This window comes from Aegilops tauschii, chromosome 7 (genome assembly GCF_002575655.3).
Source record: "Aegilops tauschii subsp. strangulata cultivar AL8/78 chromosome 7, Aet v6.0, whole genome shotgun sequence".
NCBI lineage: Eukaryota > Viridiplantae > Streptophyta > Magnoliopsida > Poales > Poaceae > Aegilops > Aegilops tauschii.
In genome coordinates, this window is record NC_053041.3 from 644,316,485 (window position 1) to 644,335,282 (window position 18,798).

The window sequence follows — 18,798 nt, forward strand, 5'->3', positions numbered from 1 at the left end:
AATGTCAGATGGGAAGCGTTCCTACTCCCTCGTAAGGGAGCCGCGTGTGTATATATTGATCGAGGCAGGAAAATGCCCCTGTCGTGGCTTACAAGATTGTACCGATCACTTTGGGATTCGGTAGTTACATAGGAGTTTGAAAGAGCTACGGGAGAGGAAGAGATAGAGTTAGTTTGAGATTACAAGAGATATATCTCTAAGTCAATTTCAACTATCCTATATTAAGATTCCTCTTGAATTCCTCGAAAGGCTTGACTGGCAAAGCTTTAGTGAATCCATCTGCAACTTGATCTCTGAAAGGGATGAATCGTATGTCCAACTTCTTTTCTGCAACCCTTTCTCTTACAAAGTGAAAGTCAATTTCTATATGCTTGGTTCTGCCATGGAACACTGGATTTGCAGAAAGATATGTGGCTCCTAAGTTGTCACACCATAAACATGACACACGATGCTGCTTAATTCCCAACTCATTTAACAATGATTCAACCCAAATGATCTCGGCAGTAGCATTAGCTAGTGACTTGTATTCAGCTTCAGTACTTGACCTGGATACTGTGGCCTATTTTCTAGCACTCCAAGAAATGAGATTAGAACCAAAGAACACTGCAAATCCTCCAGTTGACTTCCTGTCATCACTGCATCCTGCCCAGTCAGCATCAGAGAAGGCACTAACAAGAGTGGAGTTAGATCGTTTAACTTGAAGGCCTAAGCTCACAGTATATCTTATGTACCGTACAATTCTCTTAACAGCTGTCCAGTGTACAGTAGTAGGTGCATGAAGATACTGACAAACCTTGTTAACAGCAAAGGAAATATCAGGCCTTGTTAGTGTCAAGTACTGTAGAGCTCCTACTGCACTCCTGTATTTTGTGATCTCTTCTTCTTTGAGTGGTTGACCTTCAAAAGCTGAAATTTTTTCTGAAGAGGGTAATGGTGTGGGTGAAGGCTTGCAATCTTTCATCCCCATGCGAACTAGAAGTTCATTGGCATATTTTTCTTGGTTCAATACTATGCCATCCTGAATCTTCTTTACCTCGATGCCTAAGAAGAAGTGTAAATCACCAAGATCCTTCAAAGCAAACTCTGAACTTAAATCATGCAGAAGAGCATTAGTAGCACTTTGTGACGAGCTTGCAACTATGATATCATCAACATATACTAGTACAAATATAGTTATGTTTGCCTTGTTGTAGATGAATAGTGAAGTGTCAGCCTTAGATGCAACAAAACCAAGACGCCTTAACTGAGAGCTTAGTCTTGAATACCATGCCCTTGGCGCTTGTTTCAAACCATAAAGTGCCTTGTCAAGCTTGCACACATGATGAGGTACTTTCTTGTCTTCATACCCAGGTGGTTGCCTTATATAAACCTCCTCTTCCAAAACACCATGCAAGAACGCGTTCTGAACATCTAGTTGTCTCAAGCTCCATCCTCTGGAAACTGCAATGGCTAATACAAGTCTAATAGTTGCAGCTTTAACAACGGGACTGAAAGTATCTTCATAATCTAGACCATAACGTTGTTTAAAACCTTTTGCAACTAGACGTGCTTTATACCTGTCGATTGAACCATCTGCCTTTTTCTTGATTCTGTAAACCCATTAACAATCAATGACATTTTTACCTCTTTTCTCAGGCACAAGGTGCCAAGTTTTGTTTCTCATGAGTGCCGAATACTCTTCATCCATTGCATTTTTCCACTTTGGATCCCCAAGTGCATCCTCTAGTCTTGTCGGTTCCCCTGTAACACACAACATGCCATATCGTATAGTGCCATCAGTTCTGTTTTTCGGTTTGCTTATACCTTTTTGTAGTCGAGTTGTGACACGTGAAGTAGGTTGTGGTTGAGCCATGCGACGTGTGGGCTTCTGCACAGGAGATGGTGAAGACAAATCTGCTACAGAAGATCCCGGCAGCATCCTGGAGGCACTTTCCATAGCAGATCCTGGATCAGCCTCAGCGGCGCGCTGTGTGGCCGAAGATGTGGCAGCGTCCGACTCGGTAGCCACAGAAGATCCCGCGTCGAACTATTGGTGCATGCGGAGCGGAGATCCCGAGCCGGGCGACGCGGTTTCTCCAGCTGTCGCTTTCGCTGGCCCGCGCGTGGGGCGCGAGGCGGACCCGGCACATGGCGACGTGGCGATGCCTGAATGGCGCGGACGGAATCTCTCCAGTGCGCGATCCTGAGCTGATCCGCGCACCCGATCCGAGGAGAGCTGACGCACAGGAGTTCCAGGTGACTCCGGATCCTCCTCGTGCTCAGCGCCAGCTTCGTCTTCTTCTATCTCATGAAATATAGGCTCATTTTCATCAAAATTTGGATCATTTTCTGCACCGATTTCTGCTGCGTCTTCTGCAAAGCCCTGCACAGGATAAGATGCAACACCAGTACTGGTAGGATCATTAGTTGGATTAGTGCAATTGTCGCCCCCTTGATCTAAGTTTTGGAGATTGGGTGGAAGGAGAAGAATTTCTTTTCTAAGGAGTGCTCCGGCATTCGGATGAAGAGACTCAAAAGGGTATACGGATTCATCAAAAACAACATCTCGAGAGATATATACCCTACCGGTAGAAACATCTAGGCATTTGACTCCTTTATGAATGGGACTATACCCAAGGAAAACACACTTCCTTGAACGAAACGCAAGTTTGCGTGTATTATATGGACGGAGGTTGGGCCAGCAAGCACAACCGAATACACGTAGTGATTTATAATCAGGAGTAATGCCAAAGAGACGTGTGAGTGGGATCTCATATTTGATGACCTTGCTAGGAAGTAAGTTTATGAGATATGTGGCGGTCAAGAAGGCTTCATCCCAGAACTTTAATGGCATCGATGCATTTGCTAGTAGAGCTAGCCCTACTTCAACAACATGACGGTGTTTCCTTTCAGCGGAACCATTCTGTTGGTGTGCATGGGGGCATGAAACATGGTGTGAGATGCCAAGTTCCTGAAAAAATAGGTTGAGCTTTTTGTACTCACCTCCCCAGTCAGTCTGCATAGCAATGATCTTTGTGTTTAGTTTTCGTTCAACAAGATTTTGAAAGTTCTTGAAAACTTGAAACACTTCAGATCGTTTCTTAAGGAGATAGATCCAAGTAAATTTGCTATAGTCATCAATGAAGCTTACATAATATGAGTGTCTACCAACAGAAGTAAGAGCTGGCCCCCAAACATCTGAAAATACAAGTTGTAAGGGTGCAGAGGAAATGCTGGTAGAAATAGGATATGGTAGCTGATGACTTTTAGCTTGCTGACAAGGATCACAAACAGACTCAATGCTAGACTCAAGACAATGGGGAAGTTTATTTTTACTAAGAACAAGCTTAACAATAACTGATGAAGGATGGCCTAATCTACTGTGCCACTTTGCTGAAGAAGGCTTGATAGTAACAAAGGCTTGTTTATTCGATGACGTTGACGAAGATATGATTGGATAGAGACCTCCCACCCACTTGCCCCTAAGAAGTACCCTCCTCGTGTCCAAGTCCTTAACCAAGAAAAAGAAAGGGTAGAACTCAATGAGAACACGATTATCAAGGGTAAATCTATGAACAGAAAGTAAGCTTTTTGATGTTTCAGGCACATGTAGAATTCTGTTTAGATGAAAAAATTTGTTGGGGGTTTTAACAATTGAACTACCAACATGAGTAATGTCCATACCAGAACCACTTGCGGTGTGCACTTGGTCACCTCCACGATACTTGTCTCGAATCGTCAGCTTGTCGAGCTCCCCCGTGATGTGGTTTGTAGCCCCGGTATCCGCATACCAATTTGTGTCGACACCATAGGAGTCGATGACCATGTTGGCCCCCTTCTCCTCCTGTTCATCTTCATCATACCTGTGCCAGCAATCACGAGCACCTCCTGGATGGTGCTTGTAACATATCTGGCATTCCGGGTAGTCTCGGGTTTGTTGCTGACGCTGCTGTTGTGGACGACCACGGCCGCCGCCGCCGCTGTTGCCGCCAGATGGAGTTGGGGAAGAGAGCCTTCCTCGGCCGCGTCCCATGTTGTTGCTGCGTCCGCGTCCTCTGCCAGAGCCGCGCCCGCGCCCTCTGTACACCATATTTGCAGAGGTTTTGAAGCCGGCGTCAGGGCCATCGCCAAGCATCTCCATGCGCTGGTCGAAGGCTGCGATCTGGGCGAACAGTTCATCAACAGAGATCGACGACTTTACTGCTCCGATGGCAGCCACGACAGGATCGTAGTCTCTGTCGAGGCCGGCGAGGACGTAGTCCACCATCTCAGGATCCGAAACTGGCCTTCCTGCTGCGGCCAGTTCATCTCCCAGGTTCTTCATCCGGGCGATGTAGGTTGAGCTGGACATGGATCCCTTCTTCGTATTGGTGATGGCAATCCGCAAATTTGTGATGCGGGATTGAGACTGCGAGGCAAATATTGTGGTGATAGCAGTCCAGAGATCAAAGGTAGTTTCTTTACTCACAACTTGGGCGAGGATCTCCATTGACAGAGAGTTCAGGAGATGGCTAAGAACTTGCTGATCTCTTGATATCCACTGCGCATACAGAGGATTTGGAGCCATGGCAACAGTTTTGTCCGCCTGCTGCTGTTGTACCGTCTTCGGTGGCGCGGCGTCTGTTCCATCTAGGAGGCCGGTGACCTGCGCTCCTCGCAGGCCCGGCATGACCTGTGCCTTCCACAGGATGTAGTTGGTCTTGGTGAGCTTCTCGGTTGGTGGAGCTCCAAGGTTGAGGGCGGCGGTGATTGAGGTGGACGACATGGCGATGGTGATTGAGGAAGAAGCTTCTGGCTAGATCTATGGGAAGAGGTTGGCTCTGATACCATGTTAGATGGGAAGCGTTCCTACTCCCTCGTAAGGGAGCCGCGTGTGTATATATTAATCGAGGCAGGAAAACGCCCCTACCGTGGCTTACAAGATTGTACCGATCACTTTGGGATTCGGTAGTTACATAGGAGTTTGAAAGAGCTACGGGAGAGGAAGAGATAGAGTTAGTTTGAGATTACAAGAGATATATCTCTAAGTCTAACAGGGAATAACTGCCTACCGCCAAAGACCATGGCGGTAGGGTCATTTTTATACTAAACAGGCGTGATGGTGTTGTTAAGTCCTACCGCCAAAGACTCAGATGGCTTAACTTTTACGAAGCGGGGTTAGATCTGACTTAACTTTACGAAAAGGATCGAAACACAAAAATTGGCCTCATATGATGGCACCGACGACGGTGTTTTGCGGAACGCAGGTTCCCCTTGCGGGAAGAGTTCGCCGACAGCCTAAAGCAGCCACCAGTGCCGCTTGCGATTGTGGCCCGACAGGATGTCGCTCGTGAGAAGCGATCAGATTCCCATGAGGCCGGTGGAGTCGGATCCCCTATTGTCGCCAGGAGCAGAGGAAGCAACGCGAGCCTAGTCGGTGGAATCAACAGGGAAAGTAAATCTTGAAGCCCTGGATCTGGATGGATGAAGAGGTAATTACCTGTTATCCAAACTACAAAGGATGATGCAGGTCGTTTGCGCGTGCATTCCTAGTGGACTATACTAGAGGCACATTATTCCTCCATCGGAAGATGCAAAGATGATTTGTTGGTATTTATTTTCTGATTTTTTTACCAGGTAGGGGCGAGGGGGGGGGTACAGAACAGCAAGTCATGCGGTGTGAGTGTCCGGCTATATTCGATTGTCAAGGTCAGAAGACAATGGGTGGTTTATCACGGAGCATCGTGTGAACCACACCCATTCCATGTCACTAACAATGGGTGAGAAAGTACAATAGTCACCTCAACAGTACATTAGTGTTTACACGAAGGATCTGGTGAAGCCCCCGAGGCAGAATAATGTGAATTTGGACAAGGTGTACAACATCATCTGCAGTTTCTTCGGATCAATTGAGAGGGTTCCATTCAGTCGTTCACAAAGCGGACACGTCGAAACCTATGCCGACACATAAGTTGAGATCCGGCGGACAATGACGTTAGAAAGACAATGGAAGTATTTGCGGAGCTGGAGGCTAGTGGCCCGGAGTTCACTTAGCTGGTAAAAAATGTTATCCACCAGTTAGGCTTAATTAATTGTCTTCTAGACACACATTTAAATATATATATATATAATAGATAAGGTAGTTATACGCAAACTATATTTTTTGTTTACAATGTAAATGATCCAAAAAAATCAATTTTCTTTGTTTCTTTTCATTTCCTAGATGAGAAGGCAAGGATGTACTTGAGCATTATGAGAAAATAAGTACTGTTCTCTCAGAAGTTAGAAGTTTCCATTTAATATCTTTGGTACTAAAATTCTTTAAAAAGAATGGTCATTCTGCTATCAGCACTACGATTATGTGTCAGTCATAGACTCTTAATTCCCTATAATTCTTTTATATGTTTGATTCCTTTTGTTCATATTTGTGCAACAAGAAATTAATTTCAAGATTGGTCCGGGTGAGGATTGAACAAGTGAATTTATGTGGCATCAGGCTGAGTCTGTTGATACCTTGCTCTCCTTTTCTTTTGCTTTACAGAATTATTCTCATCATTGGAGATGTATGTCAATCCTCTAGCTTTGCTCATTTTATCTTTTGATTTTATCTTACTTGGTAGAATATTGTGCCCTTGTTCATAGGTTGAAATGCATGTTGAGATCTCTAGTCATTGTTTTCTAGGTCGGAGACCTGTCCATGGTGATTCAAAGAGATCAACGATCCACCTAAATATAGAGAAGACAATGTTGGTAAGGTGGGTTATGAGCTATGCCTTACTTTCTGAATGTTGTTTGTGAAAAAATATTACCAATTCTCTCTGTCTCTCAATTATGATTGGTCGTCGCATCGGTTGATTCAGAGTTGTAGGTCGTATCATGGTCTCATATGGCAAGTCTAACAAAGAAACATAATAAGGTTGGTTAGTAGTTGCTACAACTGAAGCTATTATTCATGCAGCTGCATGGTTCCTATTGTTTGTGTATTAATGAAATAATAATGACAAGGTCCTTCAAATTGTATAGGGTTATTTATTCCAGATGTGCATGGGTATTAGACAAGGGTTTAGGTTTTGTGGCACACCTCCAACGTGGGGTGACCTTTTCATTATATAGAGAGGTACATATAATGTACAATACAATTACACGTGGGGCCCAGTATATACAGAGTCTAACACCCTCCCTCAATCTTAACCGTGCTCAGAAGAATTCACTAGGTTGAGATTGCGCCTACAGCCTTCAAACTAAGGAAGAGGCAGTGGCTTCGTGAAGATGTCAGCAAGTTGATCTTTGGAGGAGATAAACTTGATAAGAAGCAGTTTCTGGGCAACACGTTCCCTAACAAAATGATAATCAACTTTGATGTGTTTGGTGCAAGCATGAAAGACTGGATTTGAAGACAAATACGTTGCACCAATGTTATCAAACCAAAGTACCGGCGGCTGCTTCTGAGGAATCTTCAACTCCCTGAGCAAAGACTGTATCCAAATAAGCTCAGTTGTGGCATTTGCAACTGCTTTGTACTCAGCTTCAGTGCTACTGCGGGACACTGTTGCTTGTTTACGAGCACTCCAGGCAATCAAGTTAGAACCAAGGAACACTGCATATCCCCCCATTGATCGTCTGTCATCCGGACTCCCAGCCCAGTCTGCACCAGAGAATGCAGAGAGAACTCCAGAGGGGGCCGGTTGCAGATGCAAGCCATAAGAGGAAGTGAACCAGATATAGCGCAAAATGCGCTTAACCGCAGTCCAATGAGAGCCTCGAGGAGCATGAAGAAACTGGCAGACACGATTGACAGCATAGGAGATATCCAGACGGGTGATAGTCAAGTACTACAAGCCACCAACAATACTGTGATACTCAGTAGCCTCATCAGCAGAGAGAAGAGAACCATCGAGAGCAGACAGTCGGTCAGTAGAGGACATAGGTGTAGTAGTTGTCTTGCACTGAAGCATACCAGCCCGTCGAAGAATATCAAGAGAATACTTCTGCTGAGTAAGGGTCATGCCAGAGCCAGAGGACAAAACTTCCAGCCCAAGGAAATAGTGAAGCTGCCCAAGATCCTTAACAGCAAAATCAGCACTCAAAGCAGAAACCAAGCGAGCCGCAGCATAGTCCGAGGAGCCGACCAGGATGATATCATCAACATAGACCAGCAGGTACATAGTAACCGTAGGTCGCTGAAGAAGAAATAACGAGGTATCGGCCAGAAAGGGAACAAATCCATGAGCCTGAAGAGTGGTGCCAAGACGCGCATGCCAAGCACGCGGAGCCTGCTTCAGACCATAGAGCGCCTTAACAAGACGACAAAGATGCTGCGGATGAGTTGGATCAACAAAACGGGGAGGCTGCCGCATGTAAACCTCCTCCTCAAGGACACCATGAAGGAAAGCATTCTGAACATCAAGCTGATGAAGAGACCATCCACGAGTAATAGCCAGTGAGAGCAGAAGCCGGATAGTAGTGGGTTTGACCACCGGACTGAAGGTGTCCGCATAATCAAGGCCATGACGCTGTTTGAATCCTCTAGCAACCAGTCGAGCCTTGTATCTCTCGATAGAACCATCAGCATGTTTCTTTACCTTGAAAACCCACTTGGAATCAATGATGTTGACACCAGCCTTGGGAGGAACTAGACTCCACGTGTCATTCTTAAGAAGAGCATGGTATTCTTGTTCCATCGCAGTACGCCAGTGAGGGATTCTCAGGGCAGCCTGAAAATGCCGTGGCTCAGCAGTAGGGTCGGACTGGGCCTGCGCCATGCAAGTCGCAAGCCAGGCCACCGTGCCATCCGTGTGTTTCTTAGGACGAATTACCCCACTTTTGTTGCGTGTATGAGGACGCAACACAGGGGGCGGAGCAGGTGGCGAAGCCGATGGTGAGGATGACGACGGAGGCGTAGCATCCATCATGAGAGATGCTGATGCAGTCAAAGCCGACGGTGAGGATGCTGACGGTGGCGGTGACGGGGTAGAAGCAGCAGGAGACGCCGACCCACTGGAGGGCGACACCGGTCCAGGTGAGCGGGACAAGGGCCGCGCAGGCGACGTGGACGGCGAGGGGCTCCCAGGCGGGGAAGGCCCAGGCGTCGGTGCAGGGGACAGCCCAGGCGTTGGTGTCGGGGACGCCGGTGAAGAGGAGATGGCCCACTGTGCCGACGCGTCGGTCAGCAGCAGTGGCTGGGCCGGAGTACCGGTGCGCGACGCAGGAGCCGCTGGCGCGGGCGCAGGCGGGCTCGTTGCATGGGGCATGCAGGGAGCCACCCGATCGACGTGAACGGACGAGGAGGACGGAGCGGTCGGGGACGAGGGAGCCGGAGTGTCAACCTCGTCCAGGAGCTCCAGCCGTGCACATCTCCCAATACCTGCACCATGGTTAGACAACAAAGAGGGCGAATGTGCAGCATCTACAAATTGATGAGGCAATATAGTGGATGGGTGCACCGGCGGGGTGGAACTTGTGTCAGGTGGGGAAAGGGCAGCAAAGGGAAAAACATGCTCATCAAAAACAACATCTCGTGAGATATACACACGATTAGACGGGACATGAAGACACTTATACCCTTTGTGAATAGAGCTATACCCCAGAAAGACACATTTTTTGGAACGGAACTCAAGCTTGCGATTATTATATGGACGGAGATGCGGCCAACACGCACACCCGAACATTTTAAGAAACGTGTAATCAGGAATCTGACCAAGCAAGAGTTAAAGTGGAGTTTTCATATGAAGGAGCCGCGAAGGAAGCCTATTTATGAGAAAACAGGCTGTAGTAAAAGCATCACTCCAAAAACGAAACAGGACAGATGCATGAGCGAGCAAGGTTAACCCAGTTTCAACAATATGACGATGCTTACGTTCAGCTGAACCGTTCTGTTGATGTGTATGTGGGCAAGAGACACGATGAGCAATTCCAAGTTTTTCAACGAAAGTACTAAGATTGCGGTACTCACCCCCCCCCCCCCCCAATCCGACTGTACATGAATGATTTTATGATTAAGGAGACGCTCAACATGTGCTTGAAATTGTAAAAACACATTAAACACATCGGACTTATGCTTAAGAAGATAAATCCAGGTAAAGCGACTATAAGCATCAATGAAACTGACATAATATTCGTGCCCACTAACGGACAGCTGGGCAGGACCCCATACATCGGAAAACACAAGCTCAAGAGGAGTTTTGACTATATGTGTAGAAACAGAAAAAGGTAACTGATGACTCTTGCCTTGCTGACAGGCATCACAGATGGCAGCAGCCTTATTACTAGACTCGGACGGTAGCTCATGACGATGGAGGACATGGCGAACAATGGGTGATGCTGGGTGACCAAGGCGAGAGTGCCATAGTGAAGGAGACACACGAACGCCACTGAAGACTTGGAACGCAGCAGCAGGAGCGGGAACGTCGGTGGGCGCATCAAGAGCATATAAACCATGGCGGTAGCGACCTCTAAGAAGTATGTTCCTCGTAGCACGATCCTTAACAAAGAGATGAAACGGGTGAAATTCACAGAAAACATTATTATCCTGTGTAAGTTTAGGAACAGAGAGTAAGTTACGTGCAACTGTGGGAACACGAAGAACATTTCTAAGATGCAAGGTCCTAGAGGTGTTTGTGAGAAGTGATGCCTGACCAACATGCGAGATGTGCATGCCTGCCCCGTTAGCTGTGTGAACCTTGTCATTCCCGCGGTAAGGCTGCTGAACAGTTAGCTTGCCCAGCTCGTTCGTGACATGAGTTGTTGCTCCAGTATCCATGTACCAAGAAGGACCAACAGGATAAGAGGGAGTGTGACCCTGTTGCGCCATGTTGACTTGACGCTCATTTCCCTTGCCATTATTGCCGAGGCCGAGGAAGTCAGTCTTGTACCGGCGATGACAGCGGGAGGCGACATGGCGAGGAAGGCCACAGAGCTGACACGGCTGAGCCGCACCACAGGCAGTACAGCAGGCGCAGGCGCGGCTGTCGACGACAACCACTGAGGCGCTAGCACACGGGGCCTGCTGCTGGGCAGGGGACGCACCACCGGACTTGCCCCCCACCCCCCACCCGAGGACGAAGTTCCAGTGGAGCCACGGCGGCCGCCTTTGCCGCTGTAGACGGCATTGACGGAGGAGTCGATGGAGACGTCGGGGCGGCGCGCATTGAGCCGTTGCTCCGTAGACAGGAGACGGCTGTAGAGTTCCTGAGGACGAATAGGCTCTTTGTGTTCATTAAGCACCTCGGCAAGCGAGTCGTAGTCGCTGTCAAGGCCAGCTAGGATGAAGGACGTGAACTCGCTGTCACGAAGGGGCTCTCCAATGGAAGCAAGAGTGTCGGCCAACTTCTTGACCTTGTTGTAGAAGGCGGTCACCGTACCATTGTCCTTGCGAGTTTCACCAAGCTTGGCACGGATGGCCATGGACTGAGCAGTAGATTGAGACGAAAAACTCGACTCCAAGATGTCCCACACCTCGTGAGAAGATGCAGCAAAGAGGACGAGCCCGGCCACACCCTCACCCAGGGAAGACTGGATGGCTGAGAGGATGGCTTGGTCCTGAGCGATCCACGCACGAAACATTGGATGTTGTGGCCGTGGACACGGCAGGGTACCGTTGACGAACCCCTCCAAATAATGGCTGCGAAGGAGAGGTAGCACCTGAGCACGCCAGTACAAATAATTGTCCGGTTTAAGCTTCACCGGAAGGAGGTGCGAGAACAAAAACGGCGGCGAGGGGATCGCGGCCAGAGCAGCTTCAACATCCACATATGGCACAGGAGAGGGCAACGGTGCAGGCGGAGCCACGGCCGGTGCGTACATGTGTTGGGCACCGTACGTGTAGGATGTACCATAGGGCGGCGGAGCCTGATACGAGCCCTAGCCAGGGTACGCGCCGTAGGAGGGGCGTGCGGGTGGCGGCGGCCCGTACGGGGCCGCATACAGCGAGTAGCCACCAGGGCTGCCATGATGCACATGGGCGACGTCGGCAACAGCAGGGCCGGCTGCGGTGTAGAGGGAGGCAGCCGGAGCAGGTGCGATCGCACACATCGGGTGTGATGCAGTCGGTGGCGGCACGAGCACTAGGGAGTGCGTGGCAGCCGAAGGCGGCGGCGGTTGCTGGGACCGGGCCGAAGCAGCAGGCGACGTGGACGACACGCCGGCGTACAGCGATGACACCGGGCCGGCGAAGAGGGACCCCGCCGATTGGGTCTGCAGGGGGCCGAGCGATCCATCCGCCGTGTAGGGCGCAGTTCCGCCCTGGAGGAGACGCGCGAGGGACGGCGGGAGGAACGAGTGATCCATGCGGTCTGAGGCCGGCGGTAGAAGGGCGGGGAAGGAGCCTGCGGTGGCGGAGGCGCGTGAGGCGACGTCGGCGGCTGGCGGCGGAGGCGGAGCGGAAGACATTAGATCGTTAGGTCGGATACCATATTAGACAAGGGTTTTAGGTTTTGTGGCACACCTCCAATGTGGGGTGACCTTTTCATTATATAGAGAGGTACATATAATGTACAATACAATTACACGTGGGGCCCAGTATATACTACTTCTAGAATTTTTGAACTTGAGATTATATTCCTAAGTTTTCTATAGAATGTAGTGATATTTACAAAGAAGTTCCATAGAAAACAAGATACTCCGTTTCATCTCAATTATTTTCGACATCATAAGGCATCCTCGTTCAACTCACTAACCGTCACTGATTCATGAGGGCTTGGAGTCTGGTGCTGCTCCATAGAGAAGCATGGGCGCAACTATAGAACTAAACCGATGAGGCTGTTACACCATTGGAGTTGGCGTTGCTTCAATATTGGATAAAGTGCGTTCACATATTGCATGGTTGTGTGCCATGCATAGCCAGGCCCAGGCAACAGAGGCCATGGCTGTAAAAACTTTTGCATATTGTAGCTATTTTTGTGACTATAGCAACTACAAATACTCTAGCTAAGAAGGTTAGCCTGGGGCGGCGTGGCGGCGGCATGTCGCTCGATAAGCTCGGTCGTGCGTTGGCGCCAGGACTATATCTCACTTATAGCGAGATGTACGACATGCTCGCGTGAATCTTTTTCTCATCGCGCAGTTATTAGACCGGCCCATTTAGTTGGATTTTTTCCAATCGTTACTTGCTCGTATTCCGTTCTTTTTCTTTCTTTTGCTCGCTGTAGATTTTAGTTTTTCCATCCTTTTGGCCTATTAATTACACTGGATTGGTTTTCACCAATTTTTTCATTCTTTCTTTTTTGTGTTTTACAGTTTTCATTTGGTTTTTTGTGTGTGTTTTCTATACGGGTTTCTTCTGTTTCATTGTTTTTTTTCTATCTATTACAATTTTCTTTCGTTTCCATTAGTTTTACATTTCTCTACCAAGTTTTTATGTTTTCTTTCTTACTTTCGTTTTCCCTTCTTTTTTTGGTTTTCATCAATTTTCTTTGTTTTATGTTTCTCTACCAGTTTTATTTGGTTTTCTTTGTTTTACCTTTTATTTTTTATTTTTCATATTTTTCCTTGGTTTCCATTTTTTTATTCTTCTCTGCCGTTTTTCTTCTGTATTCGTTGTTTTCTCAATTTTTTTTACATTGGTTTGCTTTCACAGTTTTATTCTTTTGCATTGGTTTTCTTCATGTTTCATTTTTTTTTTCTTTGTTTTTCTTTTGGTTTTTGTTAGCTTTCTTCATCTTTCTTGGTTTCTTTGTCGATTTTCATCAGGTTTTTTGTTCACCACATCTCAAAAAAATTCTGTACACACTCAACACTTGTCATATACATCAGGATCATATTTAGTATACACATTTAACATTTTTTAAATACAGGATTAACATTTTTTAAAAACTTATATTTTTATGTCTAATTTTTTCCTACACTTTGTAATTTTTTTGTATATATCTTATACATTTTTAATGCATGCTTAACATTTTCCAAGTACAAGATTAACATTAGTCGAATACATGGTAAACATTTTTTATATATGATGAATATTTTTTAATGGAAATAGAAAATTCACCCACAATGTACATTTTTTGTATACGCCAGGAACTTTTTATATACATGTTTACATTTTGAAATACAGAATTAACTTTTATTATATGTTTTTGGTTACTAAATTTATTTAATGTAAGTTCTAGATTTTTCGTATGCACCAAGAACACTGTTTTCTAGTATATGTTTAACATTTTAAATACATGATCAACATTTTTTTCATACACATCATATTTGTTTTGTATACATTTTTGTGTACAATGACAAACATTTTTTCTATACGCATTTAACATTTTTCACCACTGCTAACCTATCTTGATGCCTACCACTCTAAATCTTGAGTCATTTTGGCATTATCTATTTTTCACCATAGCAATAGATCATTGATTGGTGTCCGGAAGCCCTTCTAATTTGATGCTCTATGAGTCTTCTATTTTGTCTTGTTGCAGAATAATTCAACTCTTATGTACTTTGGTGTGTGATGTGGATAAGTGTGGGCTCCTGGAGGCATTGCAAAATCATTTAGTGTTGGTCAAGGTGTTTCAGCTCCACCATATTCGAGTGGCCATCAGAAGTACTCTATACACATTGGATGATTAGAGCACAACGGTTGTTAGAACACTGCTAGATAACTCAACATCAATCATTGTTCCTAACACTCCATGACCTCTCTACGCAATTGGTTGCCCTTTTGAAGAATCAGATGTCGATAATGCATTGCTTAGGTGAGTTCGGGCTGTAACTCCTGAGTTTTAGAGTGCCTGCATACTACAACTTTTTTCAAATGGAAAGGAAAAAACTATAAACTGCTATGTAATATATACATTGAACATATTTGTTCCCTACAAAAAAGAGATTGAATAATTTTGTATGATGTTGGGATGCATATGATTTACAACTTCCTCCCCATTACACATAGGACTCACTTGGTGGTTGCCAGACTCAGTGTCGAGTCCGGCTCCTCAGTCGAATCCGAATTCACCTCGTTGAGTGTGAGTCCACCGCGTTTGACTGTGACTCCACCATGGCAGAGGATGGCTGAATCTGAGTCACAAGTGACCGAGTCTGGGCCCTTCATGGTCAAGCCTAATTACTCTGGGGTTGAGTGCACCTCTTGCTTGCCGAGTTTGACTACCCTATTGCCTAGGATGAGTCCAGAGTGATTGAGTTCGCCTGCTCCGTTGTCTGTACGACTCCCACTCGTTGAACCCGAGTTCAACTCCATTGAGACTGTGTCTCGATTTTCAAGTGCAACCCGTCAATGTCTGATTGTGACTACTTAACGACCGAACCCGACTCCGATAATGTCTCAGCTCCTAAGTCTGATCCCATATTGGTCGAGTATGCTTATCCCGTGGCCGAGCTCCAACAACTCCGTGGCTGAGCCCCAAATGATGGAATCTGACTACTCCATGGCTGAGTATGCCTCCTCGCCGACTCTGAATACTCCGTGGCTGACTCCCAAGTGACTGACTTAATCTCTGGTCATGTCCCGGCTCCAGAGCCAGACTACCTCATGGCCAAGCCCCGATTTTGGCTCCCGAGTGACCGCCCTGATTTTTTTGTTTTCATATTTTTATTTTAGACTTTACATGTGCAGCTATTGCACAACCTGCAAAATATTATAATATGAGCCTTAGAGCAGTAAAAATGAAAAATACTAGAAAAATAAAAATACTAATACTAATAAAATAAAAGGGAAATGTTAGGAAAAGGAAAAAACTTTGTTTATTTTAGTTTTTATTATATATTTTTTACTATACATGTATTACTGACTCTGTTCCTAAATATAAGTCTTTCTAGAGATTTCAATATGGACTACATATGTATATAGACATAATTTAGAGTGTAGATTCACATATTTTGCTCCATATGTAGTCCATATTGGAATCTCTAAAAAGACCTATATTTAGGAACAGAGGGAGTAGCATATGAGCCTTAGAGTTGTGAAAAGGAAAAAATATCAGGAAAGTAAAAATAGAAAAGACTAATAAAAGAATAGGAAAAATATTAGGAAAGAAAAAAAAGCTTAGTTTATTTTTAGTTTTTATCTTAGACTTTACGTGTTCCCCTGTTGCACAACTTGCGAAATAGTAAAGGAAAAAATAAAAAAAAATTGGGAAAATAACTGCAAAATATTAGAATATGAGCCTTAGAGCAGTAAAAATGAAAAATATTAGGAAAATAAAAAATAAAAATACTAAGAAAAGAAAAGGGAAAATATTATGAAAAGGAAAAAACTTAGTTTATTTTTAGATTTTTATATATTTTGTACTATACACGTGCACCTGTTGGACAACCTGCAAAATATTACTGTCTCCATTGCTAAATATAATTGTTTCTAAAGATTTCAATATGGACTATATAAGGATGTATATAGACGTAGTTTAGATAGTAGATTCATTCATTTTGCTCTGTATGTACTCCACATTGAAATCTCTAAAAAGAATTATATTTAGGAACGAAGGTGGTGGTATATGATCCTTAGAGTAGTAAAAAGGAAAAAATGTTAAGAAAATAAAAATAGAAAATATTAGGAAAAGAAAAAAGATGAGTTTATTTTTAGTTTTTATCTTAGACTTTACATGTTCACCTGTTGCACAAACTGCGAAATAGTAAAATAAAAAATAATGGGAAAACACAAATTAAATAAAACTAGTAGAAAAGAAAAGTCGAAAAAAAGGACTAGTAAAAGAAAAGTCGAAACCTGTGCACTAATAACAGTAAAGGGAAAATGTTAGGAAAAGGAATAAAACTTAGAATATTGCTAGCCGAGCGATGTGGTACTAAACATTCCAGCGCTGCGTTTGTTTGTTCCAGACCGGGCCGTTGTGTTGGCCCGCTGGCCCACAACCGTTGAGTGGTTCGTTGCCTGAGTGTAGAACAGCGGCCGAAAGCATAGAGAAAAAAGCAGAGGGCGACTGAAGAGAAATCGCCGCCGACGAACCGGTAAGATTTTTGCTGTCGATTCTTTTCCGTGCCATAGCTGCCGCGGCTGTAAGTACAGTAGGGAGTAGTACTGGTATGTGGATTTGGGGCTGCCGCTGTGTTTGTATCCAGCAGGTAAGGTTCCTGTTGCGGGAGGAGTTCCAGCTAGCTTACAACATCCAGATCCGTTGGCACTGGCCTGACAGCCTGGGTGGAAATGGAGCACGTTCGAAGTGGAGGATTCTTCTAGCAGGTAGCAGCGATAGCCACAGCGACATGGAACAGCAGCCTGGCGCCAGGATTGCACGGAATGCGGATAGAAGGCAGCGTAGGGAATGCAAGCAAACGGTAGTTAATTACTGTGTAAGTGAACAATGGTTACACGACGCTGCGTCTAATAAGTCTGGAATGTTTGATGGAGCAGTGGCGGCTCGTGGAACTAAGGGGGAACGAGCGGTGCGTTGCAGCCGAGGGAGGCAGGAACTGAAGGTAAAATTCTGCGATGAAATCAGCACTGATGCTCAGATGAAATGAGTATGGTAGAACACTAGAACTGACATATACTTATGTGTGATGGAAAATGCAGGGAGAAGATGTTACACTGTGAGACCCCTGAGATAGGATTCATGGTGGGTTGTTAGGAGAGAGGGATGGGGAAGAGAGGAAACAAGAGAGTTCAGAGAACGAGAGAGAGATTCAGACGTTTCCTTCCTTTGATTTCAGAATGATTCATACAGATACAGTACACAGGCGGCTGGGTTCTAGGCTCACCCGAGCCTTGCACCTACACACTCTGACCAACTGGCCCACCTACCAGACCACAAACACAGGGATAATCGGGACCCACCCGATCTACACGCTGTCACGGCAACACCGCGGACGCCGTCAAGGTGGAGACGTGACATACACATCATGGTGAACTGCAGGAGGAATACAAAAGATTGAAAGTGCATGGTTGTACTACTAGATACTAGGTAAATAAATTTGAGTTGCTGCGAAGATTTTGTAGTGCGTCTTGTGAGCTAGGCTCCAGCCCACGCTTGTTGTTCCTGCACGTTCGAATTTGTGTGATGACAAGTGTTGTGAGAGCTGGAATGTGTTTTGCGTGATTGCACTATGATAGTTGTTGCCTTGTGAGAATAGCTGCTGGGCACTTCTGTTGTGTGTGTGCACGTTTTTTTTTTTTGTTGAACTGATGTGTGTGCTCGTTTCTGCAGACGAGTAGATGAGTGGAGTACGAAGGAGGTCTGCATTATGTGGTGCACTCCAATTAAATTGAGGCACATTCAAGAGCAGCCACGTGTGGCAGGGGCAGTACAAAATTCGTTAAGTAGGCGGACGGAAAATGGTGGTGCCCTATGTCTCGCATTAAGCGAGACAGGAGCGAACCCCTCCCTTAAGGCAAAGGCCGCCTGGGCGGGCCCACGCACGCGGGATACACCAGCCAGTTTTTCTGTTTTTTTTTCATGTTTTTTGTTTTCATTTTTTGCTTTTCTTATTTTGTTTATACTTTATAATATTTTAAATATCTATATTACAAAATATCTCTTCAAAAAAAATTTAAAAATGCTGAACAAGTATTTAAAATTATTAAAAAATGTTTCACAAGAATTTTAAAAATGTTGAACAAGTATTTGAAAAATATTTAATAAGTATTAAAATATGTTGAACGAGTATTTGAAAAACATAGAACAAGTAATTGGAAAATATTGAATAAATATTAAAATGTTGAACAAGTATTTGAAAAAATGGTGAACAAATATTTGAAAAAATGTTAATTTTGTATTTAAAAAATGGTGAACAAGTATTTGAAAAAATATTGCAAAAATGTATGATTTGTATTGAAGAAATTTAGATGTGTATTAAAAAAATGTTGTTGACTTATACAAAGAATTTAGAATAATAACCAAAAGAACAAACAAATAAAAAATGTAAACGAAATAAAAAATGAAAAAG

The 18,798-nt window shown here is 44.9% G+C and overlaps 1 protein-coding gene across 1 annotated transcript; it reads right to left on the reverse strand.

The window, feature by feature from the left end:
• Positions 1-559: 559 nt before the first annotated feature.
• Positions 560-4,744, reverse strand: LOC141027597 (uncharacterized). The gene is made up of 4 exons (XM_073504680.1): positions 3,473-4,744; positions 2,221-2,362; positions 1,677-1,740; positions 560-1,589 (listed from the first exon to the last, which is right to left on the reverse strand). Exons 1-4 carry the CDS (start codon positions 4,742-4,744, stop codon positions 560-562), a joined length of 2,508 nt encoding a protein of 835 aa, XP_073360781.1.
• Between the last annotated feature and the right edge of the window lie 14,054 nt (positions 4,745-18,798).